Below are 18,031 nucleotides of genomic sequence, written 5' to 3'. Positions count from 1 at the left end.
TGCTCGGAAAAGACTTTGCCTATTTGTCTGTACGTTTTGCACGAAGTTGTAGAGACAGTTCAGAAACCAGTCCGCCGCCTCCCACCAGGAGACCCCTTTGTAAAATCCAATTAAAGATAAATCACAAGCATCAAGCCTCGGAGATGCCCCCACCTATTATCACTCTTCATTTTTCAATTTGAGCGTGCTACATGGATGTCCTTGAACAGATCATTAAGTCACACTGACACACACACACACGCATTTTTGGTCAGGGATGTGTTCTTCTTAGTAAACCACGGTGAACCAGCAATAAAAAAAAAAGTATATACAAATTATTTCCTAAATTCATAAATTTACAGATAAATCTCTGATTATTAGATTATATTGGTTTCACAAAGACATACTCGTATGCCTCGTGTCACCATGTGTAAACCAGACGAGAGACGTGTGTGTGTGTGTGTGTGTGTGTGTGTGTGTGTGTGTGTGTGTGTGTGTGTGTGTGTGTGTGTGTGTGTGTGTGTGTGTGTGTGTGTGTGTGTGTGTGTGTGTGTGTGTGTGTGAGAGAGAGAGTAGCTTGTGTGTGCAAACTAGAAATGAAATCAAACAAAAACTTGTTTGTTTGGTGCGTTTCTAAACCGTCAGTCAGCCGAACGTGATACGAGCGACTGAAACGAGCGTGCTGTCACTCAGTCCGACAAATGTCTGATTTTTGGAAAGTAAAAGAGAAGAGAGAGAGAGGGGCTGCGAAATCACAGACACAGGAAGGACAGCGATTTAGCAGTTAAAATAAATTTCTTCACCTCCCCCTTACACAGACACACACACACACACACACAGAGCCATCGCCGCCTTCCCCGTATGAAATGTGGGTGTACGGTCCTGTTCGGGGCTGGGGTGCGAGTGGCTCCTATCTGGGCTGAGCTAGGTCACGCCTGGACCATCCAGGCTGCAGTGTCTCTGTGACGTGGCATTAAAGTAGAACCGACAGCAGGTCCGCACCCTTTAAGAGGTGGTACCACTCCCTGAGAATGCCAGAGACCTGTGTTGAGCTGGTCTTTTGTAAGAGCCCCAAAAAAATGTTTTAATTAATGTGGGACAGACCCCCGAAATATGAGCAGTAAGTAGCCGGGGGACCAGGAGAGTGTTTGTGAGATGGGAGGGGGGAGAGAATGGGGGTTAAGTTTCAAATATAAAAAAAAAAATGCATCTGCCTGTCAGATTGTAGATTCTCTTTTTTAAAATGTATTATTCCAAACTAACTGTGCTCAAAAATAACACATTCAAGCTGAAAGGTTGCAGCCTTGAGAGCACTTGAATTCCCATTCGGAGCATTTTTCCTGCCTCCTATGGCTTTGTAGAATGTTTTGATGCCTCACAATCAAAATCTATTTAATGCAATATTTTAATAAGGCACCAAGGTAGTAAGGATTGCTGCATTAATACAGTTATGAATTGATTTTTTTTTAATGCATGCCTCACATCAGAATTTATGAAGGGTAAAAAGCTCATTTTGTCAAGGATCGGAGTGTCGTTTCTTTGTCCCCTGGATAAACATCCCTGTAATTACAAATTTTCACATCCTCAAGAGGGGCACTCTATTCTAACGCTAAATTGGAAAACCAAACTTTTCCAATACACCTGACAGTTTGCAAAATGACCTAGAAGGGGGGAGTCTCATGGTTAACTGAAAGTAGGACAATGATTCTCCCAAAGCACTGCCCTTAATTTAATGAGAGACGAGCTACAAAAAAAAAAGGGGATGAATCGTGAAGCTGTCAAAGTCGCTGCTTGTTTTGGATTTATCGTCTTTCTCTGCTGTTTTAAAATCTGTTTGGGACATTTGTCTCTAGCATGCGCAGGTCCACCTCATCTCTCCTCTTTTCCAACCTCTGCTGTCGAACGGGCTCCCTCTACACGGAGACGCTCGGCTCGAGGTGAGTGGCTTAATGATTATCAAAGGACTACGTCTGAATCAAAGTGCTCAGTTAGCTGCCCTTGATAAGTGTGAACTGTGCTCGGGAGACACACACACACACCAAGAATGTTATTTTGACCTTGCAGCCTTCTACCGCCTTGTTTATTTAGTGTCGGTCGGCTGCTTGACACGGGTATATTTACAAAATAAGATTTGAAAAGCATTTTTGTAGGGTAAAGAAATTTGATACATGTTGTTCTTTCTATATGAATTAGTGAAAAAAAACAAGATCAAAGCATTTTGCAATTATTGGATATGAAAAGTGGATTTTTCAGTCTCACACACACACACATACAATCTGAAAGGTCTAAAATGATTGGATGGATGGTCACCTTTCTGCTGATAGTTGCAATATTTTATATTTATTTTAGCAATCTAGAGAGATTTAAAATAAGACCATGTTGTGACAACCTCGATAACAATCTTCACAGTACAGCATACCTGTACAAGTTGAGAAAGAAATCTCTAAGTACTTTTAAAGGTTTCCAACTGAAACTGAAGCCTCAGGAGTTTAAAAATAGCCATATCTTAATTTTTAAATGATAATTATAATATTGTATTTTTGAAAATATCAATTACTGCTGATATAAGTTTGAGGGAAAAGGACTGCACAGTGTTTTCAACTCTACCATAATACTTTCCAGTGTTCAGTTCATGAAAACCAATCATAATGAAAGTGACTTTGAAATTCTGCCAGGCAGAATGCAGCAAAAACATAGTTATCATCAATTTGTTCTTAAAATATACAGAGTCTGTATTCATAATCAAAGTTTGTTGAGGTGTTGGGTGTTTTCTTTTTTTGTTTGAGGGAAAAAAAGGCCAAAATAGTATTTTGTTTTATTGTTTTATCTTATTTGGTTACATTAAAATGTAGAATTGAGTTTACCAAACTTTTCTGTTAAACAAGTCAATTTCAACCAAGTACATTTTTAAAACTAATCCATAAATCTATTTGGAGTTTTTAATAATGTATAATTATAGCAAAAGCAATGCAAATTTGCTAAATTAATGGAATTTTCCTGTTTACAGTGGCTCACATTACATTACCAATTAATCACAGAGTGGCATATATTTAAAATTTTTGTTCATAATAATGTTACTAGATAAATATAAAAAAATATACACACACATACACACACACTAAAACTGACTATGTAGTGTTAAAGCTGAAATGTTTTTATGTGTGTGTGTGTGTGTGTGTGTGAGAGAGTGTTTTATATTCAGTAATATAGAGAGAAACAAATGCTTTAATACTTTAGTCTCTTTTTTTCATTCTGGCTTGAAATAATTGTATTTCATATTTGTTATAAACTTTAAAACAACTGAAATCATTTTTTTTTAATCCCTACCAACTTTTTTTTTCTAAAAGGAGAAATCCATAAATACAATGTGAAACAAATCAAACAGGTTAAAAAACATCTTGTTAGTTTCTCGTCCCTGACTCACTGCACAGGGTTAAACTCTGTCTGTGTTTGGCTCCAAAGTGACTAAAGGAATTCATATTGGTATCTCCTACTGTTAAGCCTTTGTACAAAATATGATTTGGCATTTGTTAAAAAAATAACATTGTTTTACTTGAAGGGATATGTTATAAAATGTACAACGTTCTCGTCGCAATTTTGCAAATCATTGCTGGTGTGTGTGTGAGTGACAGACCTTTAGACCGCCATGTTGTCTCCTGTCCTCCATTTTGTGATTCTGTCTCGCAGTTCCTGCTCACCTGCCTTTAACAAAGTTTTAACGAAACTCTTGGTGGCATTTTATCAAAGTGAAAAAAATAAATGAAGACCCTCATGATGACTTTCACATGATTTTTCAAATGTGCATTTAATTATTGTTCTTACATTTAGTTTTCCACGACCTGTCAGGCTTTTGTTTTTTCACTGAGACAGCTAACCCCATGGGTCATGACTGCTTTTTACATCGAAGTACCTTCCTTAAATACTGAAATCTGCCAACGACTGCAACAAGTTGAAAGCTGCCTGAACAAACCTCCTCAATGTGCAGACCTATTTGACAAGGCGTTAACCTCTCAAAACAATTTGTCCACATAATCAGCACCACCCGCGTGAGAGACGGCATGTAATGTTAGTTTTTACTGCTCTGCGGCGCGAGCGACTGTGACCTGTGGCCCCATAATGGCCGCCGGGGGTCACGGAGGTTAATAGAGACTGATGTATGGGGCCCCAGAGTGACATCCCAAAGGGGATGGCCCCTTAATCCTTATTAGGCCCCTGTGTTAGTGATCCTTACCTTTCAAAGCAAACAGCACGCGCCCTTTGCCGCGGCTCCCCAGCCTGCCACCGGCATTACACTTCTGACCCCGGGGTCGTGGCCTTTGTTCAGAACCCTTCAGAGACTGACCTCCGGGGTCACGGCTGTAATGGAGAAGTTGTTGAGGCGCGTGCTGCCGAGGGGCCCCTCCGCAGACCACCTTGTCGACAGAGCCGGCCCGCCGCTTTGGTCACCAAAAGAGAGGAGGAAGTGTGTGTGTGTGAGCGAGCGTTCGCCGGAGTGTGACTATACAGGCATCTTTAAATTTATCACTTTGAACACAAAAGAGATTACGTGTGTGAGTTTTTCCTATTCAGGAATTCATGTCATGGAGCTTTTGAATAAGACTTGAACTATGGCTTTTAAAATGTCATATGTTCACAGAGCTAGCTATAGAGAGGGATCACCCGTCGCCGTACGGGCATTCTCAGGCGCTTGCACTTATTTAACTTCATGTAATTCTCTGCTAACTAAAAGCTACAAGCAATGCATTTAGAATCTGCATTTTTATTTCGTGCAGAAATTGATTATAAATTAAGGCTTGTGATGGATTTTTCTTCAAAAAGATGCTGTTCGTTTGCTTATCTTCCCTGATTCCTATTAAAAAAATGTATTTGTCATTTAATCACAATTTACGTGTTTTTTTAAACAATTTTTATACTATGTATATATTTTATTTTACCTCTGTGTAATAACAACAACTTTGTGACTTGCGTTATTCTCCAGTGCTATGTTTGTGTTTTCTTGTGTTTTCCGGAGCTGCACAGCTCTGAGAACTGTGTGTGTGTGCGCGCGTGCACGTGCACATATAGATTGGTGTTTGTTTCGCGTGATGATTCAGAAGGATGTGAAGGTGCCGAGGGTCTGATAAGGCCACTGAGTCAACAGCTCCATTGTTTTGGTTCATGAGTGACCTGTAACTCATTTCCACTCTGACACATTCACTGCCATGTTATCACAAGGCAACATGAGCTGTGCATCATTGACACATTTACTGTAATGGGCTTATTTGATAGTATTTTGTATTTAATTCCCCTCCCAATTTCCATATTTGAGATTTTTGATATATGTGTGGTCGACCCCTAATTGCTCTGCTGCAAGCTTCTCCTCTTTACTTGCGCGTAAGATGAAATATGCCGAGCTTTTAAAATATGACTTGACACGAAAACAAATCATTTTTTCGAAAGACCCCGGCCCCGGATCGGTTTAAAGCAGGAGGAGGAAGGAGCTTGATGAAAACGCTGCGGTGGAGGTGTCATAAATGAGGTTGTTAATGTTGGAGTTTCATCAATGGCAGCATTGCGCAGGCCGCTCCGGCAGGGGTGAGGCCGCGCAGAGGGCTACAGTGTCAGGAGTTGGCAGCTCAGCCAAAACCAGAGCACGTATCCTCAAGTGAACTCTCCGCGACGTACGGTGCGGCAAGCTCTGCCAAGTTTTTTGAATTCCTGCCACATGTTGGATGGTAAACAACTGACGAGCACAAACGGTGTCTCGGATTGATGCGGAGGGGGCCGAGGGACTCTCCGAACTGCAAGTGAAACATGCATTTGTTTACAGCATTGTTGGTTTTATGCTCAGCACACCGTTGCATGCATGTAGCGATCGCCATTGGTTCAAAGACGTGGCGCCATGTGACGTCACAGGGTTCGAGCTGATAACTGCGCGGCGCGCCCGATCCGTTTTTTTTGTGTTTTTATTTTGTTATCAAGGGACACAAGTGAATTTATGTCTCAGCTATGTGAACCGAACTCACGGGTTGCCTCGGGGCTGAACCCCGCGTAGTAGTCACCTGATTTCTGCTTCACATTATTCACAGCCGCAAGTTTTTCCCAGTTCGTGTGTTGTGTGGTTTTTTTGATATGCGGATGGTGCAGCGGCAGTACACAGAGCACAGGAAGCCTGAGTTTCATTTGTAGACTGTGGAAAGCTGAGGAGAGTTAAGCAAGACAAGTGCACTCGCTCTCTCCCTCTCTCTCGCTAGAAAGTAGAAAAACACACACACACACACAAGCACCGTAACGCCTTTTTCGTTCAGCATCCAAGACTGTGAGTAAGGAGGTAGGAGAGACTAAGTAACCAAGCGGCCATATTAGTTTGCTTTTCCAGCTCCTACTCGCTTTGTCTGCTCGTCCACAGTGAAAACAAAAAAACAACAACACATGATAAAAAGACTAAGTGAAGATTAGGGCGGTTTTCCTGCAGATTTCCCCTTCAGACCTGCGTGAGCAATAAAGACCCCATTGAAAATCAAGCGCAGCTCGCCGAGCCGTGCTCCATGATGTGAGATCCGTTGTGTTTTTGGACAGCCCCCCCCTCTCTCTTTTGTGCGGCCGCTACTTCGGGGAGAGAGGAGGGGAAACATTTTAGCCTGCATGCGCAGAGTTCTGGGTTTCTTTTGGGAAGGAGAAAGACTTGAGGGGAGGCGGAAGGGTGTCCAAATGAGGGGAAATTTTTGTTTTTGTTTTTTGTTGCCATGCGGGAATCTTTTGCAAACAACCCAGGGGGTATTACAGCATTGTAGCCACAGAGAGATTTTTTTTTGGGGGGGGGGGGTCAAGTTGGGCGTACACCGGACGGGTGAGAATAACCTTCAGCGTGCTGATGCAGAGGTTGGTAGGTGTGCATGAGGCTGGGAGGGAGAGAGAGAGAGAGAGAGAGAGCGAGAAAAAGAGACAGCAGGGGTGGTATCTGGCACAAAAACATAAAAAAAGATCCTCCTTGTGCAGGCTCAAATTAACACTGGCTGCTCAGAGCGGCGCTGTTTATTACTGTGGGCTATAACGGTGCTGCTGAAAGGACAAGAAAGGGTGGGAGACGGAACAGGCTGGACACTGAAGGGGGGAGGCGAAAGGGGGGGAAGGAGGGCGCGGGACGCGAGCAGAGTCATCAGCGGGGTCCATTTTACCGTCCGGTACCCTGCCCAGACGTTCCTCTTCTCCTCCTTGTTTTGCGAGCAGTGGGCCGCTGCAGTTTGCGGCGAGGCGAGGGTGGCCCAGTAACGGCACATGGCGGTCACACTGCGGTAAATATTACAGCGCGCTTCACTGTCGCAATCGTGGCGGGGGCGAGTGGCACCCAGGTGCTTATCTGGCTCCGACCGTGTGCCAAATCAGCCGGTGTCGCCACCTTTGCAGCACATTAATGTGTCTGTGGTCAATCAAGAGAGAAACAGTAATCAAGACAATATTCATCGCCTTTCGTTGCCACGCTCTCTTTTTCGGGCCTTAAAAAAGGTGCCAGCTGCAGCTTGTCTTCATCCCCCCACCCCCCGGAAAGTTTTGTGATAAAGGAACATGTAGGTGAATGACAAATGTCTGATATCCAGCTCACAGCAGCAACGGCTCGGGAATAAAAAGAGCCAAACGTTAATGTTTCACCCGAATCTCAAAGTTAGGGTGTTGCAAGTTTTCCCAGAATCCTTTTAATCATTCGCGAGTGTCCGTGTGTCTTTGCTGTGAAGACACACGGACACTCGACTCCCCCTCCCCTGCCGTGCAGCCCACCCCGCCTCGTGCGCGCGCACGTCGCGCCCAGGCCCGGTGATGAAACCGCGCAGTGGCGCACGCACTCCCACACGTCCCGTATTTCATCATCAGCTGAGCCCTTTCTCCTCCACTCACAGGTCTTCTTCCCTCCCCCTCTCTCGCCCCCTCCCCTCCCTGCCCTTGCCTCTTTTTCTATCCATCGCTCTCCTTCCCCTCTCTCCCTGGGTCCCGGCCACATGCGAGAGGGTAGACTAGGACGCTGCAGCTCTGAGAAGAAAAAAGAAGAAAAAAAAAGAGAGAGAGAGAAGGGAAAAACGCTCTGCTGCTATTTCTACAGGCGGGCCCTCCCCTTTAGCTCGTCCGTGCCAAAAGAGGGAGGGATTTTTTACTACTCCCAGTCCCAGAATTTTAACCCTCTGCCGGCTCTCACTTCTGTCTGCAAGATCTGATCCTCAATATCACGCAACAAGTGGCTCCGCTTCACTTCTGCTTCGACGTCTCGGCGCCATTTGCCCCCAAAAAAAGAAGCTTCTCCGGGACCCCCTGCTTGTGTCACTTCGCCTGCATTTGGTCAGTTTTGGCCTCTTCCTGGTGGTTGTCAGGAGAGTTAAATTGGACTGGGCAGAATCCGCGTTTTTTTGGCTCCTGCCCCACCGTGATGCAGAGGCTTTTTGAACACGTGTTTCTCCATTGCTCGCCGTGCCCCCCCCCCCCGAATCCTCCTTGAAGCCGTGGACGAAGAGAGACGTTTCTTTTTCAGCAGCTGCTCGTTTTCATTGTACCTGTGCTTGTGTCTCGATTGAACCAGATGCTTTCTCGTGTATTTTCTTGTGCTTCTTATCTCATTTGCCCTCCACCTTCCTCACACTTTCCATCTCCAAACCTCTCCCTCTTTTGGGTTTTCTGCCCCACCCTCTCTCTCTCTCTCTCTCTCTCTCTCTCTCGTGGGCAGTCTCCAGTGAAAGGCGAGCAGGAGGGCGGAGCAGCAACAGGGCTTTTTCTGGGACAGGTGCCAATTTCAGACAAAAGACACAAAAAGCCAAAAAAGAGTGAGATAGTTCCCAATGACGGGGGGGGGGTGGGGGGTGGTATGTTTCAAGAACTGATTTGCAGTAATTACATGTGCATGTGTAACTCTTCTCCTTTTGCAGGATGCTTCTTCTGTTTTTTTTCATTGCACAACTGAGTAGCGGTAGAGATCTTGAATCCTCTCCCCAGTCCCCCATCCCCATCCCCTCCCCGCTGTCTTGCTCCCGTGAAGGCATTTGAGTTTCGAGCGGGGAGAAGGAAGGGGTGGGTGGAGTGTGGAAGGGGGCAGTGGGAGGCGGAGCCTCTCCTCCTCTCCTCCCTGTCGAGTCCTCTGCATTATTCATATGCCCAGGCCAGCGCTGCGATCTGACTGGCTGCCTGGCTTAGCATTCACCCGACATTCAGCGGCTCTGTTTGCTAACATTCCTCATTCAAAGCCTTGTTAACTGCCAGACGGGAGGAACACGCGACTCCAACGGAAACCCACATGGCCTCCTCATTGTGGCGGGCCCTGACAGTCTAGGACTGGGAGGTGGGCAGACAGGGGAGAGCGAGGGGAGCCAGTTTGTAAATATTACAAAGCAGTTAGCCGAGGTTAGGCAGGTTACCGGCGGCTTAGAGTCGGGTTTTGGCGGAGAGGTGGCCGGATTGACAGGGTAAGACCCAGACAGAGGGGCAGACAGACAAATAGACCAGGCGTTGAGGCACAGAGGGAGGCTGGCACTTGCTGGGACTCTGAATGGGTCTCTCGTCGGCGTGCCCGCCTACTCCTTGCATGGAGTGCAGAGCTGTGTGACTGAATCCAAGCTCCTTCTCTGCCCCTTCTCTACAGAGAGGATATGTGGACACACTGTGTGCAGCTATGGAAAGATCCAGCACAATGAGCGGCAGAGATTTTCGGCACTTTGCCCCGGATAGCTGACGACTGTGGCGGGTGTGTGTGTGTGCCAGCTGCCTCCAAGACTCAGTGGGTAAGTCAAAGAGTACGTGTGGGTGTGGAGGTAAGTGTGTGTGTGTGTGTGTGTGTGTGTATATGCCTGTGCGTGCGAAAGCATGCACACATGCAGAGGTATTCTTCTGACAGAACGGTTGAAACACAAAAGAGGAAACAAACGTCGGAGCGCGGCTCCGTTCGATCTCCGTGTTTTTTTGTGCGTTCAAACGTTGTGTCTGCATGTTGTTTCCTCCAGGAAGACATGACTATCCAGAGAGAGGAAGCTTCACTAAATATAAGTGAAGCGAAGGAGAGGGGGGGACGTGGCGTGGGCGTTGAATTTTGGACAAAACCGAGCTAATCTGTCCTGTGGTGCGTTCCTATACCTGCTGTTTTGCACTCCAGGTCGGCCTTCTGTCTGTCTGTCTGTCTGTCTCTGTGTGTGTCTGTGTGTGTGTGTGTCTGTGTGTGTGTGTGTGTGTGTGTGTGTGTGTGTGTGTGTGTGTGTGTGCGCGTGTGTGTGTGTGTGAAAGAGAGGGTTTTGGAGGGAGCAGGGAGGGACCAGTGCTGTAATGTTGGGCTGAGGGCCAGACGAGGCCTGCTACACAAGGCCGAGCCCCACCACAACGCTCCTTCTCTCTCTCCCTTTCTCTGTCTCTCCCTCCTTTTTCTCTTCAGGTCGACTGTCAGAAAACTACCAACCGAGTAATCTCACGAAAATCTAATTTTAGTGAATAAGGTTTAGTGTTTGTAATAGAAGGTTAAATGCTGGTAAATGGGTCAACGCCGACACGTGGCCACACGTAGCTTTAATGCAGCTCGAACAGGCCTTTTGGACCTATTTGTGATTAAACTTTACTTCATGGTTTGTTTTCATTTTTGGAATTTTCTTTCTCAACACGCGTAAACAGAAAAATGATCCGCGGCGTCAAACTGTGGAAAATCCTCTATAAGGTTAGATTGTACGGTTCGAGGGTTCAGTTAAACCCCAAGCGATGTGAGATATCTACAAAGTCACATATTCATTAAAGTTAGTTTCAACCAGCGTCGTCCTTGAGGGAGAACATCAGCTCTAATTTGAACTGTGTTAAATCATATTTTCCACATAATAAAAAAAAATTAACTCCACACGCCACACCCCTCGTCATTGCCATCCAGCATGGCATTGTTTTAATTATCGCTCCACAAATCAGCGTCTTCGAGCGAAGCGCTAATTGAAAACCTTACCCTCTCCTTCCCACATTGCCTCTCAATGTGGCTTTGCATCGAAACACCTCAAGCACATCAGAGTCAGCCGTGACCGATAGGTAGGAGCGGAGGCAGCGTGAGTCATCGCAGATAGCTCCAGTCCTCCCACCTACGTCCCACGTCTGACAGGCCTATTCATCTGCCACTCTCACACCTCGGGGGGACAGCGCGAGAGGCGCCATTGCTGTCGCCCCGTTAGGAAACCACTGGCGCTGCTTCCCCCTTAATTTTGCCGTTTTCAAAAAAAAAACCTATTCTAAGCCAGGTGAAAATCATGAATTAACACGTCAGCGTTTGGAGAAGGAACATATGTCGTTCTTGGGACAAAACCGTCGTTTCGCGAGTCGCAGCGTTAAAAGCTGCAGCACAAGACCAGTGGACGCGATTTTTTTTTCTCCGCTCTATTTCCTGTTTCTCTCCTTTCTCCATCGTTTCATCCGATCCAGTTCAGCATATGCTGTAGAAATAAAATTTGCGGCGGTTTGTGTTCACAATCGACCTGTTTAGGTAAACGAGGAGGAACCTGCGTTGATGCGCTGGATGTTGCGTTAACATCAAAAATATCCCCCCCCCCCCCTCATGGACATGTTTTAAAGTGTCCTCCGCATATTTACATTGTCTGATTTGTCAGGCCTGTTTGAAGAATGAATAACAACGAAAGTCACGGAGAATATTTGCTCAAAATATTGTCCGCCCTGGAAAAAATATTTATCCCCACAACACCAGGAAAACAAACCTGGTTAGGTCTTGGAATCCCTAGAAAAGTCACATATGTTAAAACAAAACTGTTGGCAAGTCGCAGTTTGTTGTGAGAGTTTATACAATACAAACTGATTTCTTGTGTTAAAAAAAAAAAAGGTTTGACCTTCACGCTGTAAACGATAGATCACAGAGGAGTTGTGTGTTGATTTTTATTACATTTTTTAAGAGAAGAAAATGAAAAAACAATTGGCTCCAACATCGACTCTGCGTGTCTGGTTTATGATCCAATTCTTACAATGTGTTACAGAACATCGGAAAAACCCACAATTGAAGGAGATGTGTAAAACTGAACATAAAGCAATCACACATACTGAACCAGACACATACACGCACACACACCGGCGCACACACACACACACACACGCGCACACACACACACACACACACACACACACACACACACACACACAGGCAAACACCCAGACACATTTGATGCTATGTACCCCACAATGAACCCTGGCTCCTAAGATGAATGGGGTTCCCACGCCTCTCCCAAGGAGTGCAGGGCACAGCCTCCTCCTCTGAGCATTCACACACAAACACACACACACACACACACACACACACACACACACACACACACACACACAATGCAGGCACTACAGATGGCCACTCAGTCTTACTCAAACACACACAGGTGCTTTGGAGAATAATTCAGAGGCACACACAGGCAGTGAAAAGGTATAAGGGAACATTTTCACAGACAAACTTAAAGTATTGATTATTATTCATAGCATCTCATGGCCAAGTAAGTTTTAAAGATGGAACTAGACGGACTCGTCTTTATTGCTTGCTATTGCAAATGTGGCACGAACAGCGTCTTCTGTAACTTGTAAAACAGAAGAACCAGATGGAAATGAGGCATGAGACATGTTAACTTGAATTTCAGTTGCACCCTCTTTTTGTTTCTGGTGTGTGTGTGTGTGTGTGTGTGTGTGTGTGTGTGTGTGTGTGTGCGTGTGTGTGCGTGTGTGTGTGTGTGTGTGTGTGTGTGTGTTGAGGTTTTGTTTTGAAGGGAGGATTTAAATGAAGCAGAAACAAAAGTTTGTGGGAAAATCTATCTTTTCATTTTCTAAAGGTTCAGCAATACAAAGTCCTTCAGTGTGTGTGTGTGTGTGTGTGGTTTTCAAGTGAATATATATAAATGCATGCATTTAGACTCTTCAATTGAATGTAATTGTGAAATTGAAAAGGGTTTTATTTCAATAATTATTTTTGTATCACAATACATTATGGTGTTTTTTATTTAATAATAGGATTTTTCTTGATCATATGCTATATGTTAAATATTATATATCACATATGATCATAAAATAATAGATTTTATTTAATTAAATTTCTTTATTCACACTTACAATACATTTTTTTCTGAAATTTCAGCTTTCACATTACATAATGGGTTTTTCGTGTGTGTGTGTGTGTGTGTGTGTGTTTGAGTATTTGAGAGAGAGTGCAAGTCGAGAGACAGCTGTAATATTTATTTATATAATAAGTAATATGGCACAATATTTTAAAAATTATTTGTAAGTAAAAACAAATTAAAAACTGAAAATCGGGATTATCTGCAGCTGAATTTCTGAAAAAGTGAACAGCTGAATAGCTGAAAAGTGTTCATGTCTACATGTTAAAATTGATTCCTTATATTTTTAATATTTTACTATTGTATTATTGTATTTTATTATAAACCTATTTTGAACACTTTGCAATTCAAACATTTTTGGTGTTAATTTAGAAACTTAAATCCGACCACATGAAAGAAATCCCAAATGGCAGAAATTGGAGGACAAAAAAAAAACTAGCTGTAGAACAGAAAGCCACAACCTTAATTTGTAATTCTAATAACACAGAACGGGGATATGTGATTTCCACCGGTCATTTTCTGGAGCATGTTCTTTTTTTCCTGAGAGACGAGTCTCAGCTTCTCCATCACCGGCCAGTTGTGTGGTAATACGCTTCTCCAGTCTAAATTCAGCCATGATCACTCTAACACATGTCACATCGGCCTTAATGATACACTCAAGGAGCTGCTTGGCAGGTTTATGACCTGAGGTCTACACCTTCGCGTGCGTGCATGCATGCGTGCGCGTGCGTGTGATAACTATATTCACGTCTCTGTTTTTCCTCTTTCATTTGCAGGCTCACTCATTATTTGGGAATGACTTTATTTTTCCTGGTCAGACCTCAGACCCCAGTTTCTTTTTTTTTCTTTTTCTATATTTAACCTTTTTTTTCATGTTAGTTTATATTTACCTCACACTCTACGATGCATTTAACTCTGTGTGCGCGCGTGTGTGTGTGTGTTTGAAACACTGCTCAAAGTCAAAAATCACTTGACCCAGGTCTTTAGTAGGGAATTTGAATCTCTTGGATTCCTGTGCCACAATTAATACAGTTTTTATTTATTTTTTGTCAGTTTATCGGAACACAAGCTTGCAGGAGAGCGACCCACCGAATCATGTTTTGTGTGTGTGTGTGTGTGTCACGTCATCTGAATCAGTGAGCGGCTGCCGCAGCTCAAAGATAATCTCCTCAAAGGAAATCGTTTGGGGGGGGAAAGGTGAAAGAGAAAGCCGTTACCCTAAAGGTCAAATGAAGATTAGAGGGGAAACCGTACACGAGGGCACGTCGGGCCGGCTGGCACCCGGAACTGCACAAAGGACTCATTGTCACGGGAGCCCCTTGGCTCTGCACACGCTCTCCTCGTGCACTTGGGGAGATGTGACACCTGTTGGTGGTTTTGGTCAACTGCAGGCTGACGGGAACGAGAATAAGATGTAATTCCAACAGCACATGAATGTCTGGAATCAGTCCTGGAGCAAAACACGGGTCAAAGGTTTGATTCCAGGTCACGAGTTTTATCTCGCATCGTCTTCTCGTTATTTCCCGGTGTTTCCGGTGACATGAGCGACTGTGCTTTTTACATAAACGTTTAAATGTTAACAATTTAAAAAAAAACATCAAACTGTGGGGAAAATGGAAATGCTTTTCATTAATAGTTACTGATTTTACAGTTTTAAGTCCGCCGACTTCAAAGAGTGCAGTGGCTAATCCCAAATTACGCTGAGGATCATTCTCGACAGTTTAACACAGTTTGTGGCGCCGTGTGTCTGAAACATTGTGCATGAAAATATATTCTTTTCGAACGTCGTACGAGAGCACATGGCTCCGTCGTGTTCCTCAGTTTCTCATTTTATTAATTCATAGTATAATAGTATTTTTTCGAAGACTGGATACAGGTGTTCGTTTGGGTTGTATGGCCGTGATAATACACTCTGAATATATTTTATTCTTTGGAAATATACATTTTATAAGTAACTGCCATTAATATATATATTATTGATTTAATACACTGCTTGTAAAAGCATGAATTTAACACTTTGCAATAGTTTGGACACTTGAAATATCTGCGTTCTTCTCCTCTCCGGCACTATGGAAAGGAGGGAGATTGTGTCAATATTGCTCTCAGCAAACCAAAATTACAAAAAAAAATCTTCTGCACCATCTCCTTCCCGAAAACGGGCCTTTTTTTCTTTTTCTTTTTTAAGAAAGTAGTTCCAACTTAAACAGTTCACAATGAATTGAACAATCTATCCTAGAAACTTTTCCGGGGCCGTGAGCACCACCAGCAAAATTCAGTCCACCTCCTTCGTGGTGGGGTGGATATAGACACATTGAGCTAAGCTTTTTATTTTTTTTCAATTTGTTTTAAACGACCCTTCCTAGTGAAAGGTCGTCTCCCCGCACAGACCCCGACGCCTTGCAGTACTCCCGTCGAGCGTTGTGAGGGAACCAGCGAGGTGCTGTGATACCTCACAGGCTCGGACATTAAGTAGCTCGCGCTAGAGATTTGTGTGGCATTTATGGGATAACCGACCTGCAATAAAACAGCCGCAAACGGGCTTGTGCGTGTGCGCGCGAGGAGTTGAGGCACTGACTCACTTTTATAAGTTGGACCTCACCTGAACACCCCCCCCCCACCCCCCCACCCACCCACCCCAGCTCGAGGGGAAACCGCAGCAGAGCCGCAGTCTGTCACGTCTCGCTCAGGAAACTCCCTCGATCGACCACAACCTGTCTCTTGACCTTTCAGCCGAACACACACGGGCACGTGAAAATGTATGCTCACTTGCGCTGAGGCTTCCTGAGCCGCACACAAACGGGCTTCAGATGAAGCCCACTGACGGATAGCGTCACAGAACTTTTTGCTCAATCAACTCCTGGCGGGTTTGTTTACCTTTTACCTGTTGCCTAAGCTACCAGGGAACAACACAGGACCCTCATAAATAAAACAGAGCAGAAGACACTTTCACTCCTTGTGTTTGCATGTTTCGCTATTGTCACGTGACGCTCTTGTGTAGAACGAGAGGTGAAAGTCCGACCTTTTGACACCTGACCGAGCTTGCTTTCTCTTCTCATTTGTCCCCAACAGGAAGAGGAAACCCGAGAGGAGATGAACTGACGAACCTGAAGCCGCCACCGCAGAGAGAGAAGTTGACGTGTCAAGCACGAGTGATACAGGAAGTATACTCACTCAAGAAACAACATCTCAGTCTGTGAATACACAGAATTCATTTTCATAGAAAGTGAAATAAAATGAAAATACATTCTTGTTAAAAGAGTAATGATAACAAATGTATGATTTTGTGTAATGAACCCTACCTACCAGAAGCGAGTACTTCCTCGTCATTTAGGAAATGATTTAGGATATGGATTCGTTTTTGAAAAAGGGTCTTAATTGGCTTTACATAAAAAATGTACAGTGACAATTTAATTCAATCATTATTATATATTTAATGTAAATGGAATACAGTAATGCTAGTAGTTCAGTGATAATATATGAGCATGGAAGTTCACACCGCAAGACAAATCCACCTCAATTCAAAGGTTCACTTACTAACGATCGGAAAATATATATTTCATTTTTCAGTCCACAGAAAACAGTTGGTGTCAGTATTTTTTTTGTTTCCTGTGTTTCCTGAAGGCCGTTTGTCTCTTTGTCGAGCTTCTTGTTCCCCGACAGGTTGACGGTGACGCAGGAGACGCTGCGGGAGGTCAAACTGTCCTTTGGGGTGAGGTAGTAGGTTGTATAGTTTTAGGGTCATTCCCAAGCTGTCAGATGACTATACAACTTACTGTCTTTCCTGAAGCGACTGTGCTGGCATCAGGACGAAGGAAAACGCGACCTTTTGTTGTAAAATGTTTGTTTTTCCCCTTTAAATTGGACCTGTCTCTTGTCTCTTATCACATTACATGTATTAAAGTCAGAGGGAAAGGATCATATCGAGGGGAAGGTAATAAGTTAGAGAGCACTTTTGTGTTTTAATTTTTAAAAAAAATATGGCAAATCTTCTAAAAAGCAGGGTTTTGGGGGGGGATTTTAAATGCTTTGAGCTTTCTTTGTTACTTAAGTGTACATCTAGGAGTCTACCCCTTTGTTTGTGCTTATTATTATTTCAAACAAATCAACAATGTGTCTTCATTAGCTAATAATTTCAATACTTTGTTTTGTGACCTTTTGAGTCAAAAGTTCTCATTAAAAAACGCTGCGTCTTCGTTTGTTCAATGACCACACGTGACTTCCCTCAAAGATCCCCCCTCGCCTCCCCGTGGCGCTCCCACCCGTCCGGGGTGGCTTCTTCTGGTGTTCGTACAGGGTGAGGTAGTAGGTTGTGTGGTTTCAGGGTTGTGATTTTACCCCATCAGGAGCTAACTATACAACCTACTGCCTTCCCTGGAGGGCAGCAATACATCATGAGCACACACACGTTCCTTGTTTACGCCCTGCATCTGACAAATTGTGGTTTACCGAGCTCAACGAAGAACCGAAAGGTTTCCATTGAATCGGTGAGTGGAACTTCATCAGAATATGCATTTGGTACCAACTATAATTATCACTCAAGAGTTTTTTTTTTTTTTAAATCATCATACCTGTTTAAGCTTTGTACTTTTTACCATCAATAAAGACTGGATAAAAAATGATTGCATACAACCGATGACTGTAGTCTGATCTTTGCGTTGTTTGGAGTCTCATGTTACAATATTTTCATAAGAAATGTTGCCTTATTCTGTAATCCTTTTGAAGGATCTCAATATATGTTGAAATGCTAATCTCAAAAGCCTCTTAGGAGCATGTAGTCTTGAATTCAAGTGTGTAACATGGTGTGTCTTTGTACTTTTAAATGGAGACAAATAATTTGTGATGTGTATTATGTGCTGGATCAAAGGGGAACTGGAGGATCTAAACTATTAGAAGATAGGAAATTCAAAGGAAATAACAAAAAAAGGGAGCCGTGCTGTATTCTTTGGGCTAAATGGTTTCATGTTGACACCACATTTTCAGAG

At 43.9% G+C, this 18,031-nt stretch overlaps 1 protein-coding gene across 7 annotated transcripts in view; it reads left to right on the top strand.

The window, feature by feature from the left end:
* Positions 1-17,678, top strand: part of LOC118288542 (vegetative cell wall protein gp1-like) — a 31,601-nt gene extending 13,923 nt beyond the window's left edge. For 2 of the 7 annotated variants that reach the window (XR_007031762.1, XM_035614770.2), the window contains 3 exons: positions 1,833-1,916; positions 9,578-9,716; positions 16,119-17,678. Coding sequence is in view for 1 of the 7 variants with exons in the window: in XM_035614770.2 (XP_035470663.2) it covers positions 1,833-1,916; positions 9,578-9,663 (170 nt within the window). In the remaining 6 variants the exon portion in view is untranslated. Of the gene's footprint in view, positions 1-1,832; positions 1,917-7,942; positions 8,287-8,820; positions 9,402-9,577; positions 9,717-16,118 lie in introns of those variants that run through there. The other 5 variants (XR_004785884.2, XR_007031761.1, XR_004785891.2 and 2 more) reach the window with 4 other exon arrangements.
* The last annotated feature ends 353 nt before the right edge of the window (positions 17,679-18,031 follow it).

This window comes from Scophthalmus maximus, chromosome 12 (assembly GCF_022379125.1).
Source record: "Scophthalmus maximus strain ysfricsl-2021 chromosome 12, ASM2237912v1, whole genome shotgun sequence".
NCBI classification, from domain to species: Eukaryota; Metazoa; Chordata; class Actinopteri; order Pleuronectiformes; family Scophthalmidae; genus Scophthalmus; species Scophthalmus maximus.
Note: the sequence above shows the minus strand (reverse complement) of the source record. Positions and strands in the feature narration are given on the sequence as shown.